Raw genomic sequence first — 25,385 nt, forward strand, 5'->3', positions numbered from 1 at the left:
ACACAAGATAAGGGATCCTTCTGGTGGAAGGATATCATGATCTTTTGTGATCATGTTAGAGGTGTTGCTTTAGCCATTGTAGGGGTTGGTTCCACTATTTTGCTATGGAAGGATGTTTGGAATGGAAGTTATCTCAAGGATGAACTTCCTAGACTATTCTCCTTTGCAAAAAATGAAAATGTATCATTGGCACAATTCATTTCTGATAATTCTCCAGAAACGTATTTTCACATACTTCTAACTCATCAGGCTTACACAGAACTGCGCATTTTGCAAACAAACTTCAAGAAATTCAACAAGCAAACAGACAGACAGACACATGGCAATATTGTTGGGGAACGTATTCTTCAAGCAAATTCTATGCTATCCCCTACAGATCAATCACACCACCGAGACCATTCCTATGGATATGGAAATCTAAGTGTTGCAAGAAGCTCAAGGTTCACATGTGGCTCCTCTTCATGGATAGACTCAACACTAGAAACCTGCTCAAAAGGAAGAACTACAAGATAGAGGGAGACAATTACAATTGTGTCATGTTCAACCACAATGTCAAAAAAACTGCCTATTACCTATTCTTTGAATGCCCATTCAGTGTCAGATGTTGGGATTCACTTGGTATAGTGTGGGATCACTCTATTAGCTTCTTCCCAATGTTACAGAAGGCAAAAGATGACTTCCAAAATTAGTTATTCATGAAAATCTTCACAATCTCAACCTGGAAGATTTGGAAGCAAAGAAATGCTCTCATATTTCGAAAACAATACCAAGTTTTCAACAGTGGAAAACAACTTTTGCAGATACTGTAAACCTACACCTACATAGAATGAGCTCTAATATCAGCCTCAATGTTTCCTCATGGCTTAGTTCTTTTATTTAGTGCTCTTTGCTCTCTTATATCTTTCCTAGTTAGTGCCCTTTTGTGCAGCTTTAAACTCCTTTTCTTTTCCTGCACAGCTTTGTATCTCTTTTTTCCCCTTAATTAATTACCATAGTGGGGGTTCCCCACTGTATTCCCCTAAAAAAATTACTGCATATTGGTTGTGGCTTAATCTGTGGTGCTGTACACATTACATGAATGCTAGTTTTGTGATTTTTTGTTGATGAAATTTTGTGAATTCGAGTGACTGTTCTTTAACTATCAACGATCTCTTGTATTTGTCTTTATGAAAGCCTTAAAATTTACTCAAGTTATTATGACATAGTGTACACATGATCCTGATATTTGCATGATCTTGCTTGTATTTTTCGTGCGTTCTGGTCTAATATTTGTGCACTGTTTAGGCTTTGCTCTCTTAACCCGTCTTGTTATTTTGGCTGATTAATTTTGTGTGAAGGCATTTTTGATCAGCCAGTTGGAAAGAAACAAATGACATTAGGTTCCTGATTGTAGATAGAATATCAGGGCAAATCCTACAAGATTTTTCACTATAGCGTAACATTTTAATCTCCTCCCTGTTCCCATGAAGTAATTGCTTTTGAAAATCAACTCCCTATTATACATCCATGCCCATGTTAGTATGGTTGAGTATAGGAGAGTTTGTACATAGCATGTTGTTACTGTGGTAGTGTACCACTTCTTAGTTGACTTTATTTAATGGTAAATGAACCCTATGCATATCACAAGATCCCAGTCATTGTTTGTTCGTAGGACATCATAGTAGTGCTACTAATCCTAGCTATGTGACAATGGCGATGTTCAATTTAAAATGCTTTATAAAATATCATTGAAAATAACGGTATGATATCACTGAAAATATTTTACAATGACATCCACACTTACCTATTATTCAATTGTTAATTGTCTTGCGTTGATGATAATCTATTCAGCTTTGGCCTTTGATTATTGTTTTGTTTATGTGATTAAATGAGTTACTACAAGTTTATTTGCAGCATGAGTTGAATGCGCCTCTGCTGTAGTCTAAACACAGCTTTGATGCTACTAGCTAGAAACAGAGCTACAAGTTTCTCAGTTGACTTTATTTAATGGTTTAAAAATACTTGTTATTGCCACTGAATATAATATACAATTCCAATAAATGATCACTCCAACTTGCAGATAGGGCTATGAGGGATCACATTCTTGATATCGCAGCCGCACTAACTGCATGATCCAGTATTACGATGTGCCTGAACTGCCACCTCAATCAAATAAATCTGACCATCGGAAATAGAACCTAGTATATGCATATTTTTCTCTATAAAGCTGGTCATACGATGTATCCCTAGTTTTTTACTATTCAAAATGTACTGCTTGGTAAACTAATATGATATCAATCCTAGTGATAGTGCTGTAGTTTGAATTTATGTGTTTGAATTTGTGTGCCCCTCCAAAGGCTAATCAGGACTGAATTTGCTCTCTTTAGCCAATCAGGACTTTTTCTCTCTTTGGTCTCTCAAAAGTTCTTCTAAAGACCAAAGTTTGATGCATTATGGCTCTCTGTTTTAATAATGGGAAGGATATTGAAATATGCTGGGAGTATTTAAATAAAGGTCCACTTGACATGCAATGTTTTTGATTTACCATTTTCTTTTGGGTTTATTTGCAACATGAGTTCAGTGTGCCTCTGCTGTAGTCTAAATACAACATGAGTTGAATGTGTCTGAAGGGATCAGTTGTCGTTCTCCTCTACAAACGGTTTCCTATGACATTTTGATTTGAGTGATGATCCTAAGTTAGCCGTTAGTGTTTACTGATACTTATTGGTTGCAACACATCTCCTATCGATGCTCTCTTTTGGTTATTCTAGCATCCTAGGTGTTTAATGGTTTCCTTTTGCACTTGGCAGTATATATACCTTGTAATGGAATATTGATCATTTGTTGTCTTCCTCGCAGATGGCGTCTTCGAAACGAGACGATGGTCATGCGCCATTCAAGGACCTAACCAACACCCCAAACATAGGTAATGTTGATCAACTACTTTGAAAAGGTCCTGTCTCATACTCCATAACTAACTACATATTGTACCTTTTTAGATGGCGTCAACAATAGCAATGTTGGTGGATCAATGACATCCAATACACATCCACCACTCGTAGATGCTAGAGAATGTAAGAGGCAAAGAGATAGGGACCGGTATGCGTAGAAAAAAGATGAAGTAATAAAGAAGCGTTGTGAAGCATATCAGCGAAAGAAAGCTGAAGCCGCTTTTGTAGATGTCGATAAGCATCAATCAGTTACTTTTTAGAACGATCAAACGGGATTAGGGCAATCCGCGCTCCCCGAACTAGGATGCACACCAAATGCAAGAGGTGTTCTACCCATACAAATTACTTGCAAGCATAATCTCTACTGGTTTTAACGACGTAGTGCATCAAATTTTGGTTAATTATGTTTGTAGGCATCCCCAATGTTGTTACGGAGTCATGTACAACAACAAGTGGTACGACAAAGTCAACGCTTGAGCAACCCACCGCATGCAACAAGGAAAATATGCCTCCGGGCGAGAGTAGTAATTGGGAATCCCTAGCTCATGCAGGTTTGTATTTAAATTTCAATGTGAAGTCATGTAAAGTTGTCTAAAGTTTTGTTGAACATGGTGCATGTGACTTCACGCCACCATCTGGTGATATTCATGGCCTAGACAGCATAATGGACTTGACTCAGACTCCAAGTGGGTCTCCGGTACATTGAACAGTTATCTGCTTCTATATTTGCATATTCACATTCAAAAGATAAAAGTGGGGTCTTGTAATGATAGAAATTTGAAACACATGCTCAACACATACCCATACTCTTACCTGTTTTGACACATGCCATCATCTAGGTTCTTGCATCTCCACTGCTTAAAAAGTTCATAACTTTCCTTCCATCGTGCGTCCCGTCCACGTTCTGTCTGTCATTTCATGTATAGGTTCTTGCATAAGCAAACTGTCATTTTCCATTAACTAACTAGACTAGATTTCTCTGCCTACTAGCTGTTAAATTGGAGATGGTATGCTGACACATCTCAGGAAGTTTTGTGTTGGGTGAACTGTTGGGTCCGGTCGTGCAATTCTTTGTAATATCTCTTTGAAAGCAAGACTGTGGAATCTGTTTTCTCTATTACTTACGGTCAAATTGACTGACTGATCCATTCATCATGGTTTACGTTGTGGGTGATTTGCGGCATAGTTTGGCTCTCCCCTCAGCTAACACTAATATGCACTGTCATATCAACAACAAAGGAGACATATAAATGTCTCCTTTCATAACTGTCCACCAGCCTACCATTGTGTAGTTATAAAAGTAGGAATCACGTGCACAAGTTAGCTTTAGCACTTTTTGTACTTACTACATGTCGCATATGGGAACGATAAATTGATTACCTTTGTAGTTGTGGCTTTTTAGTGTGCGGGTCGATAGTGTCGGGCATGAGGCCGGTGGGGTATCCATTTTTCTCCGGGAGTGGTTCTGGATGACCCCCACACCTATCGGCACATGATCAAACGATCATGACTTATTGGAAGGTTGACATGAGTACCCCTTGTATGGACCTGTGTGGTCGTGCAATCCGTTTGGTTCTCAAGTTGTGTAGGTAAAAGAGTACCCCCTGCAGGGTGTAAAAATATTTCAAAGTGTCGCGCTCTCAGTCATGAGCATGCTTCTATCCATTTGCAGCAGTCGTAGATTTATGAATGTGGATTGAGGTGGTTGATGGATTGAGATGGTGCTTTACAGATATTATTTTTATGGTTCCTTTTACATTATGTTCAGTTGATGATTATGGGCAAGTATGTTACTTTGGTCAAGTATAGATGCTCACACATGTGTATGTCAAATATGCTTTCGTATATGAAATTTACTTAACCATGTGGCATTTTCTTGCTAATATCCAAATGTATAATCCTTGAAGTCAGGCTATTTATAAGTGCCAATTATGGATTAAGTCTTGCAAGTAACTTTGTACTCATGCTGCTATTTCAGGTGATACTGGTGAGAGGGAGTTGGTCTTTGGCTACTTCAAGCTTATCGAGGGTGGTGGCAGGCATGAGTAGGCAACTTCTTGGAGGTCGTACTTTTGTGATGGAGTCTAAGGGCATCTAGCTTCATCCTTCTTTTGTTGTACAATCTTTAGCCTTTCGTTGCGTAGTTTCTTTTGTTGGTTAGGAGTTGAGTCAGTTTTTATCTCCTCTTAGCACTCTTTTACTATAAATTATAATAACTTAGTAAATGCTTAAGAACTTGTAATTTAATATTAATTACTCACTATTTATTAAGTTTTGTTGTGATGTTAAATGTTAAAAAGGCATGTGTTTCAATCTTGGACACAAAACACGTGTCGGGACTACCGAAATAGTATTCTGGTTAATCGTTAACATTGCAATTAAGTAAATGATCGACTTAATGATTAATTAGAGTACTATTTAGACGGTTCCTTACAGCTTTTAAGGCCACATAATACTTCAAGCAAAGGAGGAAAGCATACATGATCCCTCAAGTTATCCTGTATAAACCTTGAATGTCCTACTATTATTTCTTTTTTGTTCCTTTGTTGGCGTGGGTTGTTATACTTCTAAAGGCTAGACCCTTGTTGGCCTTGCCGGCCTACGTAGACATCTCTTGACATATTGTTTAAAACAAATATTTCTTCAAATACACTTGACCTAAGTTCTACATCACGCATACTTTGAAATTCAATTAAATTTGTGTTTCAAAACATGTTGTGTGGCTAATTTGGGTTCCATTGCAACGCATGGACACTTAGCTATTTATTATAATGGCATGTGATTCCATTCTAGGAAATAAGCGTGCTTCTAATGCGAGGCAATCACGGTGTACTTGTGAAGTTGCTCGTAGACAAGAATTAACAATAGAGCAAATCGAAGCAAGCTGTGCAAGGGATAGGGCATGTTATGCAAATATGACACCCGAGCAGAGACAAGCAATACATGATCGTGATAAGGCTCGATATGCATTGCATCACAACATCCTAGAAAAAATTCAAAAAATGTGCATGCATCATAGGGTGCATTATGCAAATATGACACCCAAAGAGAACAAGGCAAAGAAGGATAACCAAAACGTGTGTCATGAGGCGCGAGGCAACACTCTGAGCCAAGATTCCATCGTCATGAAGAACCCTATATCATAGGGTGCATTATGCAAATATGACACCCAAAGAGAACAAGGCAAAGAAGGATAACCAAAACGTGTCGTGAGGCGCGAGGCAACACTCTGAGCCAAGATTCCATCGTCATGAAGAACCCTATATATATCCTGTCGGACGTGCCCCTTACTGTGGATGCATCTGCTCTGGTTGGATCCATAATCACTAGTGATTGGGTCATTCCTGCAGTTAAAGGCTCCCCTATGCACATACAGTCTTGTTCAGAGTAGATGCCGGACGTGGAGATCCGAGAGATAAATGCCAGTCAAAGATCATGTAGACAACGTGTAACACCCAAAGAAAGGCAAGCATCGCTAGCCTGTCGTAACGAAAGCTTTGCAAATAGAAAGGACAAAAAAGCCTCTGTCTCGGAGGAAGAAAATCCAATCATAAATTCACAAGCCACCAATGGTATAGAGTCTCCAACACAACTAGTCGGGCTAAAATTCAAAAATATACAACATGCGCACCATATATTACAAAAATAGACAACATATTATCGTATTTACAAATTTAGCATTTGTATTCGGCACCTCATTTACCGAAAATGTGATTTCATCACTTCATATGCCGAATATGGCACTGTTGCACCGTATTCGGCACATGAGATGCCGAAAACAACTATATTTGGCATTGTGCGCCGTATTCGAAAACGGCCTCTACCGAGTGCCGCGCTCCTGAGAAGAAGGAAGCTAGAAGCCGCATGAAAGTTCAAGTTTTTATTTAACTCACGATTTTATTTGGGAGTACAAAAATAATTCAAAATTTTTAAACATTTTTATAAGGAAACTAGAGCTCACTAGCAACCCATTTTAATTTGTTTGATCTGAAAAGCCTAAGCCAATATTTAATTAAAATTCTCCGAGTAAACCAACTTTTATAAATTATAGCAATTTTTAATACCTCAAATAAATTCTAAAAAATCTAGAAAAAATCACTAATTAACTTCTCATGTCATGTACTAATTTATAAAAATGTTTCCAACCCTAGGTTATTTAGTGAAAAAGTGAGTTACTTTGTAATACTCCGTTTATATACATTTTTATCATTTCATGTGATATTCTTTTTTTTAATTCAGTTTGAATAAAAATAAAGGCATACATTCATATTGAAATATAGAACCCAAAAAATAAAAAATTCACTAATATTCTTCTCATGTGATGCATGACAGATTAACAAGTACTAGTAAGATGGTAAAGTCACACACTTAAGAAGCATAGAATCCAGGAATTGCGAATATATATTTACATTCATCTTTTTAAAGTAGGTAGTGATACGAAAAGTTTTAATGTTTATCAATTAAATATGGTAAATGATATATCTGAAATTTGAACAACCATATAACAAGCATAAAGATAGAGATGTTATCTCTCAAAGCAGGAAGAGAGAACCAAAGAAGAAATAAAGTACAAAAAATAGTAAGAAGAGGCTTAATATTAATATGAGAGCTTGCCCGACGTTTTCAGCTTAGTACCGACAACATATTAAATGGAGCATGTTTGAATCAATCTGAGAACCAATATTTTGTGCATGTTTGAATTTTTTTTATTCAAATTGAATTAAAAAGAGAATATCATAGAAATGATAAAAATGCATATAAATGGAGCATTACAAAGGATTAATATTAATATAAGAACCAAGGTTTTGTGCATGTTGAATTTTTATTCAAATTGAATTAAAAAGAGAATATCACATGAAATGATAAAAATGCATATAAATGGAGCATTACAAAGGAACTCACTTTATTCACCAAATGACCTAGTGTTGGAAATATTTTTATAAATTAGTACATCACATGAAAAGAATATTAGTAATTTGTTCTAGATTTTTGAGAATTTATTTGAGTCAAAAATTGCTAGAATTTATAAAAGTTGGCTTATTTGGAGAATTTTAATTAAATATTGGCTCAGACTTTTTACATCAAGCCAATTAAAACGCGTGGCTAGTGAGCTCTAATTTTCTCATGAAAACATTTAGAATTTTTAGACTATTTTTATACCCCCAAATAAAATCGTGAGTTAAATAAAAAATTTGAACTTCCATGCGGCTTCTAGCTTCTAGCTTCCTTCTTCTCGGGAGCGTGGTGCACGACAGAGGCTGTATTCGGCACCTCTGAGGTGCTGAATACGGCACTGTGCGCTGTATTTGGCAGCTAAGGTACCGAATACAGTTGTTTTCAGCACCTCATGTGCCGAATACGGTGCAATAGTACCGTATTCACCATATGAGGTGCCGAAATCACATTTTCGGTAAATGAGGTGCTGAATACACATGCTAAATTTATAAATATGGTAACATGCTGTCTATTTTTGTAATATACGGTACGTATGTTGTCTATTTTTGAATTTTGGCCAAACTAGTCGTCATTAATAACGGTAATGTTCGTACCTATATTTAGCTTTCCTCAAATTCCAATACAAAATATAGAACCTGATGTACAACACTCGTGTTGTATTGACAGAAAACACCTCTCTAACCCCTCAAACGTCGCACCTCCAACACAGTCACCAGTTACATATGAAAGTAATTTTCTTGATTGTATTTATTTTTTATTACAAATACATTTAGGATCATCATTTACGTATACGAATCTATATGAGTCGATAGGTGATGATGATAACGTCGTATTCGAAGAGGACTCCAAAGAGAAGGAGGGCTACATGTTCGCTAGTCAAGGTAATTTTGATATTTTTTCCTCTCGTGTCAATATATTGTGGAGCCTTATCTAACTCCTTGCTAAAAATCACTTTAGACAGGGACACCGGCGAGGATGTCGTATTTGATGAAGCTGATGACACCTCTACCACTAACTCCAGCGTACCCGATCCGTACGACCACGTGTATAGCAACATACCCTAACCACTCACATGCTGAAGCCTGCTGAAAACTGCAAATATTGTGGTGCGAAGAAGTATGAGACGAATGGGTTCTGCTGCCGGAATGGAAAGATTAGACTGTCCACCCCAGATATACCACCCGAGCTCATGAGGCTCTCAGCGAGTGTATATGCTGATGCTAGGCACTTTCATGACAATATAAGATTTTTCAATGGTCATTTCTCATTCACCTCACTTTACTGTCACATTGACAGTGAGACCACTGATATGAAGAAAAGTGGTATTTATATGTTTCGTACCCATGGCCAAATGTACCACAACATACGATCATTTGGTAGAGAAGGTTTGGAACCCAAGCATCTGGAACTTTACTTCTATGATGACGATCCCAGTCTAGAGCACCGGTATCGCCGCTGCCATTGAGAGCAGTACCAGCAAGACAAGGAAGTCATTGCAATGCTGGTTGATATACTTCGTGGTAACCCATACTCTGAACACCTCAGGTGTATGAGACAGGTTGAGGATCTCGAGGACTACTGTGTGACATTGAGCCTTGACCATAGGTTGGATCAGAGAACATATAATGTGCTGGCCACTTCAGAGGTCATATGGATGAGCACCTTACTATCATGTATATAGGGTTTTAGAGAGAATAGCCTTGCCTAGGGGTAGGTTGTGAGATTAACCAAGATGTAGTGCTTTAAATCAAAATGTTTGTAATCAAGAAGGGAGGGAGGGAGGTGCCTATGTAAGAATAATTCCAAATCAATGGAAAGTTGAGTTCCTCAAGCTCTTGTGCCTCCCTATTTCGTTTCTCTTGATTTTGCACAACTTTATCATCCTTCCCTTGAGTTTTGGCTTAGAATCTTGGTGTTTCTTTTGGGTTTTTTGTGCTGAACGAAAAAGGGTGTTGAGCAATGATGTAGATGTTCATTTGGGGTTAATCTTACCCTTTCCCACAAGCTCAAACACTCAGCCACTTGGTTTCTTGCCCGATTGCCTGGTTTTTCGTTGGAATCATCAATTTCATGGTTTTGCAAGTCACTCTTCGAATCTGGTTGAATACTTTTGTAACACCCCGAGGACCAAAACAAGCCCGGAAGGGTCACTTAAACCAACCTACAAATTTGCCGAAAGCTAAGGGAAAATTTCGGCAGTACCTCCCCTGAAAGTGGAGGTATAACAGGCAACAACAAACTAGACAGAATATATATAGAATATCACACTAGCAAAAATAAGATCCTAGCAAACGAGGTACAAGCCTCGACCAAACCACTGAACCACCATCAAACTCACTATATATACATTACAGGGCGAAAGACAATATCTGACAGGGCATCAAGATTAGCCCCAAAAAAAGGTGAACGCGCAGGCGACGTGTAGCTACCCATCCCGCAAGCGATTGACACCTCAAAAGGAACCTGGAAAGAAAGCACGGGTGAGATTCGAAAATCTCAGCAAGTGAAAGGTACTTTAACAAAAAGCTATTTAGCCACAGTTGAATGTGCTAACAATTCTAAATAGAAACTAGTAATGAAACAGACCGCCAACACTAGAAGAAACAATTATGACTAAGCAAGTCCAACGATAACATTAAACATTTTAACATTCGGTTGGTATAAGCCTTCAGAGCCGCATATATATCTATATACAAGCTAACTAAAGGAAATAAGATTTGCTGCGAATGATTCATTGAATTTCATAAGAAGACATAACCATGCACATGACATGCTCTCCTCACCCTTACCCCTCCTCGGGTAACGTAAGGGTGTGCACCGTACCCCTTCTCGGGTGACATACGGTACTATACCGGTACGGTCGCGGCCAGAAGACGACGACAAACTTCCAATGCGTGAGATGTATATGTATGACGTGCTTCAAGCATAACCAACATAACTCCCGGAAAATACTTGAGACTTAAAAAAACATTGCATAAAACAATAATGAACAACTGCAGAATGGCATATCGTACTTACTGCACTTCATAAATCAATCATCGAGTAAACTTCTGGAAAAGTAAACAACATAGTAACCAGCTCATAATCAGTTATTCAGATCAGATGAATGCATTGTAATTAAAGAATATAGGCAATCCAATAATAGGTTAAAGCGTAGTCATACAATACATTCACTTGCCTTTACCGACGATGAAGCCGGGCGCTAGTCGTGATGTGAGGTCACACCACCTGAACAAACACACCATTAGCACAACAACGCCGCAACGACGAAATAAAAGAGGATGCACGCTAATACGCCAAAACCCAGCGTTCGACAATCGAAGGCTTCAAAGACATTTACCAACTAGCTTGCTAGACGCCGAGTAAGACCCCCCCCCCCTCTAGCTTAGACAAAGAGCGAAGAATAAGCCACAACGTACGGCTAAACCTCGGCGGACACCGACTACAAATAGCCAAAAGCACCTAAACCAATTACCGAAAAAGAATAACGCCCACGCCATCGGTACACCTATATTTCGAAAAACTAAACAGAAAACTGTATCACATGAAATGATACACTATTTCCAATTCAGAGTCGAACCAAAGTTCTCACTAATTAGACTTCGCTCCGATCAACAAAAAGAATACTTTGACTCGGATGTCGTATCTTCGAATCAATAATGAATCGAAACGAATCAGACTATTGATCACATGAAATGATACGACAGGAATTGATTGATTTGATTTAATCAAACCACAAACGTCTAGGGATTACCGAGGAATCACCTTCGAAAGGTTGACGATGAATCCGACAAAATCCTGAAATTTCCAACTTTTCCTTTTTTTCTTCTTTCCCCCCCCCCCCCCCCCCCCCTCTTTTCCTTTTCTCTTTTTCTTTTCTCTTTTTCTTTTCTCTTCTCTTTCCTTTTTCTTTTCTCCTTCTTCCTTTCTCTTTCTTCCTGGCTGGCTACTGCTTGCTCTCTCTGTCTCTCGGTCAGCACACAGAGAGAGAGAGAGAGAGAGAGAGAGCGCGGCGGTCGGCGTGCACGGCGGCGCAGGCAGGCGGTGGCGCCGGCGGTAGGACGGCGACAGCGCGCGCAACAACGCAGCGGCGCACGGCGGCGAGTGGCAACGGCGCTCGTCAGCAGCGCGACGGCGTCGTGCGGGGCGCGGCAACCGGCGGTAGGAGCAGGCAGTGGCGCCGGCGGCCGGCGGACGGCAGCGGCCCGGCGCAGCGCGCGCGGCACGGAAGCTCGGCGCACGTGGACAGCGGCGACAGAGAGAGAGAAAGAGAAAGAAAACTCAGGCGCACGCGAGAAGAGTCTGGATCGGGTTGAGAGCCGATCCATCCGGTACTTATCTTTTTTTTTATTTTTTATTTTAAACAACGAATGGTCTAAATTTATTGGACTTGCTACGGGTCATAAAGTGCCCGGAACGGACATATGAATAGCAAAATGGGTTCGTCTCGACGAGATAAACGCAACCACGGTCTCCGATCGTCCATACGAGCAACGGATCAAAAAGTCAAATTTTGGTCAAATCTCTTTTTTTTCTCTCAAAAAATTCGGTATTACAACTTTCTCCACAATACTCTAGATGGGTAGTCTATCCTCTAAGGATCATCCCCACTGAATTTTATTGGCTAAGTTTTGAATTTGGAGGTTGCACCTCAAATTCGTCCAAATTCAAAAAGATAAAAACTTTTTGAGCAAGTTTTAAACTTTTTGTGTGGGATAGATTCTGTATACCTAGACACACCTGTACACAAAGTTTGGTAGCAATCCGAGTCCGTTTGCATGCTTTTTCAAGGTTTTTGGGGCTCGGGTGTGTTGTTCTTTTGGCAAGAGAAGGTTGGGTGCAAAACTCCGGTTGTGCAACCTTTGAGATTTATGAACCTGTTTTTATGGGAGGTTCCTAAACCCTACATAAGTGTTTGTGTGAGGGTTTGGCCAAATTCCATTTTAGAGATGCGTTGGGTGAAATTATGGGAAAGATACTCAATTTCGTTCAGAAATTGAAAAGGACTTCTATTTACTCTCTAGTCTTCTATCCGGTCCTACACTTTCTATTGCTGGCTAGGCTCTAGCAATCAGTTTTAAGGTAGGATCCATTGTTTTAACACGGTGAAACCGGATTCCCAAATATAACTATAATGATGGAGATACCATACACTTTAGAGCCTTCAAAGTTCAGCCCACACCTAAACCTCAGACCACGATTCCTCCTGGATGTGAAACCAGAAACAGGTATTTCATCCCCTAGTGCCCCCACATTAGCAAAATCAGACATATCCAGTGCTACCACCCATTTCATGGCGCTATAATTCCACCACCGCCAATTGACTTGGTGAAATGTTAAAAATTATTCTGGAAAGGAAAAAAATTGATAGCCCATCAAACATGCGTATTTTCACCACACAAAAGTAGACCCCTCGATATTGTTGACAAACACAGCAGAATTCAAAAGAGTGTCATCTGAGAGCTGGAACTACAAAGGTGACGAAATCGCAACTCGGTGATATCATTACGAAGTTGGCCGAGGCAGTGACAAGACTCATCCATGACTCCCCCCCTTCCGCAATACAGTGGAGTGAGCTTTGTTATACAAACTGGAAATAATCATTCAGTTGCCACAGATGCTTATGATTTTAATGATGTTTTCAGCAGAAATAATGAATCGGTACAACATGAAATTTAGGTTTCCCATCCAATTAGATTCACACGTTTCTAAAGTTATTTTGGCAGTAATACCAAGCACTATATAAAAATCCTAGGGATTTACACGTTGCCATACCGAAAAAGAAAAAAAAAGTTGCACATGCAGTGACAACACGTAGACATGCATTGAGGCTACTCATACGAGACAGCTAAAGATAACAGCATGATTAAGAACAAAGCATGCATTCGTTTTGCATAATCAAAATGACAAAGCTCTAGGTACAACATCATTCGCTACCAGTTAAGGTTTGTTCTCAAAATGATGTGCACTCTGGCGTAAAGCATTACAAAACGAAGCAGTTTGATAATTAAATATATGTGCTCCCAGAAATCCAAGTAAATTAAAACCACTTTACCTCCGTTCATCGATACAAGGTGTATTTTATTGTGGCCTGGTCTGGATAGAGGTTGGTTGATGGTTTTGCACTTCTATTTATTGGTTGTAAAGTGGTACAGGCATACTGTTCAATTATAGGTGCCCCAATTCAAACAAGATATACTTATCAGCAAATATCATTGTCGTCGACCAATGGCATTGAAGGACAGCAATATTTCTATGCAGAAAATTTATAGAACCACAACAAACTGCAAACACTGAAGGATAAAAACCATCAGCTTGTCACCATCTTAGGCTGTCTAAAACGAAACCTCTCTTTGTTTCATATGAGTCTACAACCATTTCATGGCCCAGGCGTCTTTTTCTTTAATGTACTTTAGCTGAGATGTTGTTCTTGTTAATTTCTAACTCATTAGGTTGACAAATATTTTGACAAGGACTGATCCATCAAAACGACTTAAAGATTGTTGAGTGCGCCGAGATCTAACTGTATGAATATTTAGAGTGCTTTGATGCAGACGTTTGATTTATTATGGATTCAATGGCAACCCGCCCCACCTTCATTTTTAAGCATAGCACATTAGTCTGAATTTTCTTATCCTATTGGTCTTACTGATTTTATATATAAAAAAAAAATCACTTCAGCTTGGACAGTCAATTTCAGCCAGTAACCAGCACATTCTGTTGATTCCTCGATAGTCAAGAATAAGATCTCTAAGGCCAACAAAGAGCAATAGATAGCATATAATGACAAAGAGGTGCACAAGCAATTACCGGCCAGGATTCAGAAATTTTGAGAATTCTGTTGGAAGGAAGGGCGCGAAGTTTTTTGGTTTTAAATTGACCATGTCAGCATCATCAGTAGATAGATCTTCCTCCCCATTAATGTATGGAACAACTTTGCCCACCACTCGCTTGGCAGTCAAGTCAATGGTAACTAGTGAGGCCTTGTCAACCACGTCTTGCCACTCGTACAATATGAGGTGCGCAACATCAGGCTTATCCATGGTGAGCAAAGGGAGCATCATAACCTGACGTGGGAGAGATGCAGGGGTGTTTTGATCCCACAGTTCAAGTGCTTTGACAGTGGCATCTGTGGACCAGCACGTAGCACCATTCCCTAGTCTCCTTGCATTCCAGCTGGTTATGGTGAAACCAGTAGAGGAGGGCGCCATTGGGCCTATGCCTGCTCCATCATCACGGGCGACATCGACGAATTGCAACCGATGACCATCTTCAGTGACACACAAGCCGCGGTACAACTCCTTGCGTGTGTGGCGAGAAGGATGGCGGGGGAAGCTATCCAGAGGCAAACGGGAGTAGGAGACCTTAGGACTGTCCCCAAAGACACCATCGCAGAACAAGATGCCTCGGTAGTAGTTAATCCAGCACAAGGAATCCTTGAAGGGAACCACCTCATGCGACAACCAGTAGTACAAATCGTTGTATTCATCGGGTAGGTGCTGGATGGGTAGGCGCTTGATCTCCCACTTGTCACCAACATCATCATCACTGGATGATGGTCTTGTTGATACGGAGGAGCGGAGAACCCATAGCTGAGCTTGAACCGATCTCTTAGACCTGCTTACGGTGAGATATGCCACGGCGAACTCTTCTTCACCACGGCGCAATAGACCAACAGAGTGAGGCTCGAACGGGCGCAGATCTGGCTTCCCCATGAACAGGCTGTCCTCCTCGGTGCAAGCAGGCAGCCGCTTGAGCTTGGGCTGTGACGGGGGGGCATCGGGTATGTAGACGAAGTAGTCATGTAGGATCATCACCTGGAACGGTTCCGGATGCTCCTCGGTTGATTCGAGGGCGATGGAGTCCAGCCTGAGGAGGACGAGGTCGCGGTGGGCCGCCACCAGGTGGCACACCAGCCGTCGCTTTGGTCCTTCCGGCCACCAGACGTAGAGGCGCGACGGGGTGGGGGGCTCGGCGAGGATGAAGGAGACGCGGAAGGGGGCGCCGGTGGAGGTGGTGGAGGTCGCCGAGGTCCTCTTGTCCTCGCGGAAGGACTTGTCGTCATCCCTACGATAGACGAAGCGATCCACCATCACCCAGTTGGGGAGGGCGGCGGCGGCCATCACGAGGATCGGTAGATTAGGGTTCTCTTCTCTCTCCTTTGGTTGGGTGGGTGGTTTCGGGCCGAGGACGACGAACGGGTACCGCTATTTTATTTATATATATATATATATATATATATATATATATATATATATACTGAACAAAATTTTATTTACTGAACAAAATTTAAGTAGCGACTAATGAATCACGTTTTATTACTAAAATTTTATTTGGTAATACTAAAATTTTGTTCAGTAGGTATATTAATTTACACCTAATAAACAAAATTTCAATATATGTATAAAAGATTACACACCCGTTTGAAAAAATAGAAAAGATAGATTAGTGTCGTACATTCATCGGGTGAGATCTTATGAGGTCCAACGGTCTGTAAGGTCTTGATCTCGCCTGTTGAACAGGTGAGTTCTTCGTCGCTACGATGTTCATGGGCCCACCAAAAGATCTCGCCCATTAAACAAGCAAGATCTTTTGGTATATAATTCACCGGCATGGCCGTGCAGACGTCAGCACCCCCATTTGCTTCGAACTCAGCCAAGCAAGAGGGAGGAGAGATAGAGGAGATGAGAGGGGAGGAAAAATATTACGGCGAAGCCTAGCCAGAGTAAAGAGGTATGTTTTTTCCTTTTTTACAAACCCGATAAAATAGTCACTAGTGCTAGATTTTGACATAGGTTAGAGGATAGATTTAGGAATTTTTTACAAATCCAGTAGGATAGCCACCGGACATAAGTTAGAATGTTGATCTATATTTAGAATTTGGGTTAAACATAGTTTAGCAACTAGATTATGTTTGCACACATATTTTTGCAATTAGATATAGTATCTAGACATGTTATATATTAGATGTAGGATTTTGATAGAAAGTAGGCATAAGTGAGGTATTAGATGTAGGATTAGGAAGTGTTTGATGTAGCGACCTGCTAATATTATGTTGCAGTATAGTGGGATATGTTTGTAATGAAATTTCTATTGTAGATGTAGTTTTACAAAATTATTTATGTTCTGTCGCATTAATATTAGGATTTTTATTTATGGTTGTCAGGTATGTTAGATCAGGTAGTTTATGATTTTTTATGGGGATAGCGAAATATTGTACGGTCTGAAAGGGGTAGTAATGTCTGTACTTCAGTCAATAGACAAGGGTATCTCTAGATCTATGTATAAAAGTATCGGACACTTGTACGTATGGTTGATGCGGGGTTTTAAAATAGACCCCGATGTTCAAGAGATGACTATTAATATTGTGGGCAACCGTCTGAGAGATGGTGTGTACTGGGAGGTGTACCCACTCCGGAAATATGAATTGTAGAAGATGTACCTACATGATGTTGTGCACAGACGTTGGCCTCCTATGTTGATTGTGCAATAGAAGAATAAGGAGACAGTTGAGGAGATGCAGGGTAGGGTTTACATGGAGGAGGAGGGTGATGATGAAGTGTATGATGAAGATGTCAATCTAGATGGTGCACATTCATCGGATTATCTGACTGAACCGACCAGTGAGGCAGACGAGGGGAATGAATCATTTCTCTAATTGAACAGATGGGGCGGGATGATCTTGAGGCTGACGAATTCCTGAAGTATGACATGTCGAATGATGAGGACAATACTCCAGTTCCCACAGACTGAAACAATCCCAACTCAAACAACCTTGTGGTGAATATGGGGAATTATGTGGTCTGGGAGTATACACAGAATGAAGTGACCCAGGGTTCTAGGTATCCTACAAGTCAGGTCATGACGGATGCTGTGACTCAATGGGCGATATCACTTCAACGACAGTTTTATGTTATCAAGTTAAGCAAGAAGGAACATGATGTGAAGTGCGTGAAGGAGGATTGTCCGTGGAGGGTGCACGGCTTCAAAGGGAAGTGGGTTGAGTATTAGGAGGTGTCGATTGTGTTGAACCACACTTGCATGATGGACAAACTTGAGCCTAGCCACAGGAATATCACCTCAGCCTTTGTCACCAATGTTATGTAAGCCCTGATTACGAATACCCTGAACTACGAACCAGGGTCTATAGCCAACCAAATCGAGGAGGAGTACAAGTACATTATCAACTACAAAATGACATGGAGGGTGAAGAGTAAGGCAATTGAGATAAGGTTCGGGATCTACGAAGTGTCATATGACAACCTTCCACACTTGCTGCGGACCATTGCTCGAAGGAACCCTGGGACGTATTACAACATTAACAAGTACTCATTGTTGTCGAAACCTAGCATGCATATCCTAAAACGATGCTTCTTCGCATTAGGACCATGTATAAAAGCTTTCGAGCATTGTCGGTATATCATCTGCATCGACGACACTTTTTACCGGCATGTACAAGATACAAATCCTGACTGCTATCAGGGTTGATGGGAAAAACTAAGAGCTATCATTGGCCTTTGCTTTCGTGGAGAGTGAGAACACCAGTAGTTGGTATTGGTTCCTGTACCATGTGAGAATGATAATTGTTGGTGCTCGGCGGAACGTGTGCCTTATACATGACCGACATGCTGAGATGCTTGCGGCAATTCAGGATCTGCAGAATGGAACAGACGATAGCGTGATGGTACCTGTGTTGCCAGATCTGCAGATTAGGTGGTGCATGAGGCATTTGGGTGCAAACTTCTTCCGCCAATTCAAGAACAAGAACCTCATGAACATGTTCAAGAGGCTATGCGGTCGGAATCAGCCGCGTAAGTTTGATGTTCTTTGGAAGACACTGGATGATCTGACAAAGAAGCAAACACAGGAGCGTGTAGGGAGGCCTGTGAGGGGAACGGTTGAAGAACCAATACCTATGAGTCCCTGCCAACGAACAATGATGGCAGCATAATGCGAAGGACCGGGTCATTTACCAGGTCAATTAGAGAGTGGATTGAGAATTAGCCGAATGAGAAGTGGGCTCTGCTCTACTACACAAATGGGGCAAGGTACGGCATTATGACAACAAATTTAGCAAAGGTTTACAATTGAGTGATGAAAGGTGTGAGGGGGTTGCCGCTTGTGGGGATAGTAGAGTTTATACTTCAGGGGACGTGCAAATATTTTAGGGATTGCAATGCAATAGTGCAAACGACGCTAAATGATGCTCGTCTGATTTATAGGACGAAAATGACTAAGTACATGGAAGATAAGACGGAGAAGACAAATGTGCCCCAGGTGAAGATCGTGGGAACTGCACAGCACAGATACGAAATTCTATGCAGGGACAAAGGAAGGAGAGGGGGCAAGCGTGAGAGAGTTATCCACGAGTGCACCATCTTCGATGACAGATGTGTTTGCACTTGCTACAAGCCGATGCTACTACAGAAGCCATGCTCCTATGTGATTGTCGTGTGCGCTGTGACGGGGATGAAAACTTGGAGGCATGTCTCTGACTACTCCAAGAAGGAAACTCTGTTCGACACATGGAATCATGAGGTCTATGGATTTAGGATTTATGGTTCTTCCACGAAGGAATCGGGGTCCAATTGTGTCTTCATCCCTGATCCCGATAAGATGAAGCAAAAGAAGGGATGATGCAGGACTACAAACTTTGTAATGACATGACTAGTCATCAGTGACGCATTCGGGGGTGACGGCGTGGTAATTATGACCCATCACTTTTAAGCTTTTTTTCACGTAGTGTCGATCAAATTCGGCGGAATCAACGGTGTTGGCGCAAGCAAAGTCGTGAAACCCGCCATGGTTCGAGGCCACAGCGCCATAGTTGTGACAGGGTGGCGTTGAATTCAGTGGATTACGGTGGGGAATTACGGTCGCTGGGGTGGAATCACGGCGGACGATGACCACAAGCAGGTGTTTTAGGGATCGGGACCGAGGCATCTGGTCCGTTCTTTTTGTAGGGAGATGCGGGGAGGAAGCCGGATCGGAGTCCGTTGCTGGCTCCAGGCGTGAGAGGAAGGTGGACTCAGGTGGGAGTTGCACGGGATTGGTGGGGCACGATCGGAGAGGCGCGCAGGTCCGGGGCTCGGTCGGGTGCCTCAGTTTCGCCGGCAGCTCTATTGGCGTATAGACGCAGAATAGACTCACCATTAATATGTATATACACACACATATATACACATATATATATGTTTATATACATATAGATATGTATGTATGTATGTATATATATATATTTATATGCATATTTTATATACATATAGACACGTATGTATGTATATATGTATATGTATATATGTATGTATGTATGTATGTATGTATATGTGTATATGTGTTGATTGTTGTAAATTACGATAACACGCGTCATTATTTTGCAACCGGCAAGAGAATAATAGTTCACTATATACATACATATATATATGTATGTATGTATGTATGTATGTATGTATGTATGTATGAGTGCGGATTTTCTACAACGGGTGACAGCTACCTAGCGATGCTAGCCGTTTGATTGATCGGGATCGAATCTGACCGTCCCTACATCCGATGCGATTATAGCGACAAGTGTACTGCTTTATGTTCCATCGCGCCTGGAAAAGGCTAGTCGTTTTAGCGCGCGTAGGCGTAGGGGAATAGGAGGCAAGGTTGTGTAGGCATAGGATTTTCACGATTGTAGGAATCCGCTTTTTTCTCCGTATAGGATAGTATGCAACTGGGCCCTCGCACCGTTCCCCGTCTCCTACCTGACTACCTCTACCCGGTGCCTGTCAGATGGGAATGCGAAAAAAAGGTTAGTCATGCGTCTATTTCTAGCTGTCGTTTCGTTGCTAAAGGTGCGCGGAGGGGCAAGAAAGAGCTGGACGGCTTCATGGGCCAAGTCAGGGAAACGAACTACTAGCAAATTGGTTGTCTTCTGCGGTGGGTTCAGACTAGAAATCTCCGAATGAACAAGCTTGAATCTGCAAATGAAAGCCACAGTAGTAACCATAGATTGCAGTCTGTATGCTGGAACAGCCACAGTCTGCATCTGAGTGTTAAAGAACACAGAAAAACTTACAGCTTGCATCAACTGAACTGACCATTTCAAGCAATTCAAAGTTCAGAAGCAAACTGAATTAATACCTATTTAACGCAATATAGAGTAACACTGCCTGTTTTTTCGGTGCCACCGTATTACAAACTAAAATCTATGCTCTGCCCCTTGTGTGAAACTTAGGCCAGGAACCTATGCACGATCTGCACTTCTTCCCTTGATACCAATCACCAGAGGCCCAACCACACCCAAAAACCTCCCTTAACTTTCCGTTCAAAGTTCATACTACACCGAGATGGCAAAGTCCAGATGCCATCATCACAGCTGGTAAAACAAGCCTGGTTCAGGCTTTCAGTGAGCTATGTCGCCTGTGTGCTAATGCTTCTCTGATGTGTCGGCGGTCCAGTATGTCTTGACCGCCATGAGGACCTTCTCTGGGTTGAAGGGGCCGTCCTCGTGGTCCATGATGCGGCTCTCCCATCGCATTCGTTTGGTTATTGCCTGGACTTTGGTCAGGACGTCGACTGTATCACGGATGATAGCTGTGCCCTCGGGCCTCAGTATCCTATCCATCTCCAAGAGGATGTCGGTAATATAACACCTGGAAATTTCAGGAAATAAACATCATTAGAGCCTGTCCATGGTGAATTGCCTTATTGTGTGTTCTGGATATTGCAGTGTGGACCATTGCTCCCACACTTGCTGACACCGGAACTCATGCCAACAAGCAGGATCTGTTTTCAGCAAGGGTGTGAGCAGCGGTAGAAATATCACAGATGCGCTTTCAGGAATGTATACAAGGATAGCAGTTAAACCAGAATCTTGTGTTACAGGCAATACCAACAGTAAATTGTACTGCACAGGACATGCAATCATCAAGTGGGCAAGGTAATGATCTAACAAGGACTGAAGGACTATCAAGACATTAACCTATCATTCACTACGGGCTTGTGCCTCTCTTTCCCTCTTCTACAATATCCCATTTAATATGTGGCGAACATGTTGCAGTGAGCTGTCTAACATCATTTTCACTCTACTTGGTTTCCTCTAAAAAATGATCCAACGTACAGACCTACCTCTCAAATATCTTCTCAGAATAATAAATGTAAACCTTTCTTTTGAAATAGTAAGCTGGTGCATTCCTTATAATGCTAAGCTGAATTGTCAATTGATTAGGATTTCTTAGGCTAACAAAAATGATGGCACAACAAAAACAAGGAAATAAGAAGAAGATAAGAAGCAGTAACGACTTGAACATTGCTAAAGAAAGACTGAAGTATAGAATTTCCATACCTGTCTTGGTAGATGCTAAACAAATTGTCAGCATGCAAGAGGTCATATGTTCTTGGATATGTGGAGAAAGCTTCACACCAGTCCTGGTATGTGCCGATGAATCCTCGTTCATATATTGCCCCAAGGGTGTCCCGATCAGAATTAACCGGAACGACGTTCATCACCCATACAGGGTACTTTACTAAAGAAGCAGCAAACCCGCCCATGTTTGCGTTCATGTCCATCACATTTCTGTACCTGTTCTCTGCTATGGGTATGGTGCGCTTGTAGTATGCCAACCTCTTCTCCCACAACTTCTTGTCCTCATCAAATTTCTTAGCATCCAATCCTGGAATCATGCCCCTTTTAATCCTTGGGGGAACTGTAAATGCCCTTTCTGGCCATTTCTCCACCGCTCCACCGGCAACTTCTCCTTGGTTGCTTACTTCAGGCAATGGAGTAACACATGCTTCCATCTGCTTGTACCTGTATATGGAACGGGAAAAGAAGATAACTCAGTAGCAGACAACTAATTAGTAATTACTTAACGGAGATTTTTTTTTTTTATTCAGCAATTCCATACCAAGCAGCATCAGTATTGTCACTCTTGCATATATGGGGTATCTTATAGGTCTTCTTGATGTTGGCACACTCAAGGTGGTTCTTAGGCTTCTGCCAGATGGAGAGGTCCCCCTTCTCAACCACCTTGTTCCAGCAAAGGCTCCTCGCGACATCCTCAATCTTGTCTTGCTCTTGCTTGAGGTCGTCCTTGGTCCTCTCCCACCCCTTGTAGTGTGTCTTCCAATTGATTGGCGGACCCGAGTGAATCCAATAACCTCCTGGCCTTAGAATTCTATCGACTTCAGCAAGATATAGTCCATCTAAGGGAAATTCGAAAACATCCACTCAATTAGTCAGTTCTTTTTCTACCTACGAACAACTTGAAAGTTGAAATAGATACACATTGAAGCGAATTTCCGATGTACGAAGTGCTCACCATATGCATACCAAGGAATCAGACAGCGCGAGCAATGTGCCATATCAAAAGCCCTCGATGGGTAAGGCAACCGGTGCTTCCCCATCACGCCGATGATGGCAGGGACACCTCTTTCCAGTGCGAATTGCACCTGAGCTTCGTGCGTGTCCCTCGGCGCAAACGACATGGCAACAATGTTCCTCTTCAGCAAGTAAGCCCCCCAACTAGCAACCTTCAACAGTAACAAAAGCATGAGCCCCATCACAACATCCATGAACCCAAACCTGAGATGGTCCTCCCCTTACCCCGCAGCCTGTGTCGATCGCCGTCCTGATCTTCCCGTCCGACAACGAGATGAGCTTATTGATGTCATCGATGTACGCGTCGGCGCCGCGCGGGAACATGGTGCCGCCGCCAGGGAACCTGAACCTGTCACCCTCCACCTGGATCCAGTTCTGCACAGCCTTCTCGATGCTGAGCTCCTTGTGGGGGATGTTGTTAAACCAGGCGTAGTCCCTGCTCTGCGGCCACTTGAAGGGGGTCTTGTACTCAGGCGGCGCCGGGATGAGGCACCGGACCTGCTCGTCCTTGCCGGGGCAGTGCCGCTCACGGTACACCAGCATGGCGCGGTCGAACCGCCGCCCGCGCGTCCGGTCCTCGCACGGCGTGTACTCGCTGAAGTTGAGCGGGCACGCCGGGAACTGCTGCAGCGCGGCGCCGGCATCCGTGTCGTTGATGGTGAGCCGGTGGTGCGCGTCGAAGTCAAGCGCGTCGCCGGAGGCCGACCCGAACGACGGCACCGAGCCGGAGGAGGACTGCGTCGTAGCGGGGTCGCAGCCAACCCGGGTGATCGCCGCGGAGTTGCCCACAGGCTTCGGCAGCGTGGGCTGCGTGGTGTTCTGCCATGCGCCAAGGAAGTAGAAGGCGATGCAGAGCGCGCTCACCACGAGGATGTAGGTCAGGCGCTGCTTCTTGGACTCCTGCAGCTGCTGGGCTTTGGGAGAGACCGGGTAGTCTTTCGCCATGGCTCCTGCAAGTTCCAAGAACCAGTGAGGTGTTAACTACATTTAGCTCGATCTCATGCAGAAAGGCACCAAATTTAGGAACGGCTCACAAAATTCAAGAGTAGAGGGGCGGCTCACAAAATTCAAGAGTAGAGGGATTCTGCAAATTCCAAGAACCAGTGAGGTGTTAACTACATTTAGCTCGATCTCATGCAGAAAGGCACCAAATTTAGGAACGGCTCACAGAATTCAAGAGTAGAGGGATTATTAAACTGACAAAATTATGCTACACATCTTTTATTTGAGCTGAAAAGGAAAGGTGAAGTAATAGGGCTTGCACTGCTGAATAAACTAAATAACAAATTTTGCTCTAAGCAGTGAATGAAAGCAAAGATACTATCAAGCTTTGAAATTTATCATGCTTCACTGAGGTTTTTGGGCGCCATTACTTGACCGCTTGGTGAGATCAAAAGTAGATAATTTTGAACATGAGCAATAAATTTCTGATTACCAAATAGTTAGTTGAGACTTCAGAATTCAGAAGATAGAAATTCAGACAGTGGAAGCAAAGCAAGATAGCAAATTTGCTTGATCTGATTTCTGAACAACACCAAAATCTATGTTTATCCTAAATTTAAGCTGCACCATCAAATAACCCGTGAAAAACAACGAACAGGTCATTTTAAAGCAGCAGCCAGGGTAGAAGATTACCAATTAGGGCCTCAGATCACGATAAAAATCTCAACAAAAAAAGATATGCTCCACACAATAGGAGAGAACTATACCGAAGCATAGAAGTGCTTCAAACTAAATCAGCACTTTCGGCAAGATTCATGCTTCTTGCTGAAGGCAAGGATATGGGACTAGGATAAAGGGCAAGGAGGCTAAACAGTAAAGATTCCAAGCAAAAGCCAAAGCTGAACCTACAAGACAGTGGCAGCTAAGCACCAGACCGGAGGAATCCAAAATCTAGCAAAACGGCAAGCAGACCGCATCAATGCACCTCAGTGGAAGCCGTTGCATTTCCTTATGGATCCATCCTCCCCAAGAACCAAAGAGCAAGAAACGAAATCAGCAGAGCTGCCAGACCTGTAAAGCAGAAGCCAGCTCAGGAAGGAGGAGCAGTGGAGCAAGGCAAGACGAAGAGAGCCCCCCCCCCCCCCCCAGCTTCAGAGGGCGAAGGAGACAGGAGAATAGCAGCACGGTTCTGC

The 25,385-nt window shown here is 42.2% G+C and overlaps 2 protein-coding genes across 7 annotated transcripts; both read right to left on the reverse strand.

Annotated features, from left to right (window-relative positions):
* Nucleotides 1-12,919: 12,919 nt before the first annotated feature.
* On the reverse strand, nt 12,920-16,077 carry LOC133902858 (uncharacterized). Its single transcript, XM_062344177.1, has 2 exons — nt 14,697-16,077; nt 12,920-13,476 (listed from the first exon to the last, which is right to left on the reverse strand). The coding sequence occupies exons 1-2, from the start codon at nt 16,007-16,009 to the stop codon at nt 13,422-13,424; spliced, it is 1,368 nt and encodes a 455-aa protein (XP_062200161.1). The 5' UTR covers nt 16,010-16,077; the 3' UTR covers nt 12,920-13,421.
* Nucleotides 16,078-20,949: 4,872 nt separating this feature from the next.
* Nucleotides 20,950-25,339, reverse strand: LOC133903506 (probable methyltransferase PMT17). 6 transcript variants are annotated; one of them, XM_062344919.1, is made up of 7 exons: nt 25,178-25,329; nt 24,886-25,097; nt 23,476-24,200; nt 23,192-23,402; nt 22,778-23,075; nt 22,216-22,680; nt 20,950-21,523 (listed from the first exon to the last, which is right to left on the reverse strand). In XM_062344919.1, exons 3-7 carry the CDS (start codon nt 24,193-24,195, stop codon nt 21,298-21,300), a joined length of 1,920 nt encoding a protein of 639 aa, XP_062200903.1. In that variant the 5' UTR covers nt 24,196-24,200; nt 24,886-25,097; nt 25,178-25,329; the 3' UTR covers nt 20,950-21,297. The 6 variants fall into 6 exon arrangements, with proteins under 6 accessions (XP_062200903.1, XP_062200900.1, XP_062200902.1 ...); XM_062344916.1 differs by lacking the exon at nt 24,886-25,097 and having other exon boundaries at nt 25,264-25,339; XM_062344918.1 differs by having other exon boundaries at nt 24,960-25,331.
* Between the last annotated feature and the right edge of the window lie 46 nt (nt 25,340-25,385).

This window comes from Phragmites australis, chromosome 21 (assembly GCF_958298935.1).
Source record: "Phragmites australis chromosome 21, lpPhrAust1.1, whole genome shotgun sequence".
In the NCBI taxonomy this organism is placed as follows: Eukaryota; Viridiplantae; Streptophyta; class Magnoliopsida; order Poales; family Poaceae; genus Phragmites; species Phragmites australis.

Coding starts and splice junctions, on each gene's coding strand:
- LOC133902858 (XM_062344177.1), bottom strand. CDS start 16,009: ATGGCCGCCGCCGCCCTCCCCAACTGGGTGATGGTGGATCGCTTCGTC. Junction 13,477..14,696: donor AAATTTCTGAATCCTGGCCG/GTAATTGCTTGT, acceptor GATTATTTCCAG/TTTGTATAACAAAGCTCACT.
- LOC133903506 (XM_062344916.1), bottom strand. CDS start 24,195: ATGGCGAAAGACTACCCGGTCTCTCCCAAAGCCCAGCAGCTGCAGGAG. Junction 23,076..23,191: donor GATTCCTTGGTATGCATATG/GTGAGCACTTCG, acceptor AATTTCCCTTAG/ATGGACTATATCTTGCTGAA. Junction 21,524..22,215: donor TTTAGCATCTACCAAGACAG/GTATGGAAATTC, acceptor TGAAATTTCCAG/GTGTTATATTACCGACATCC.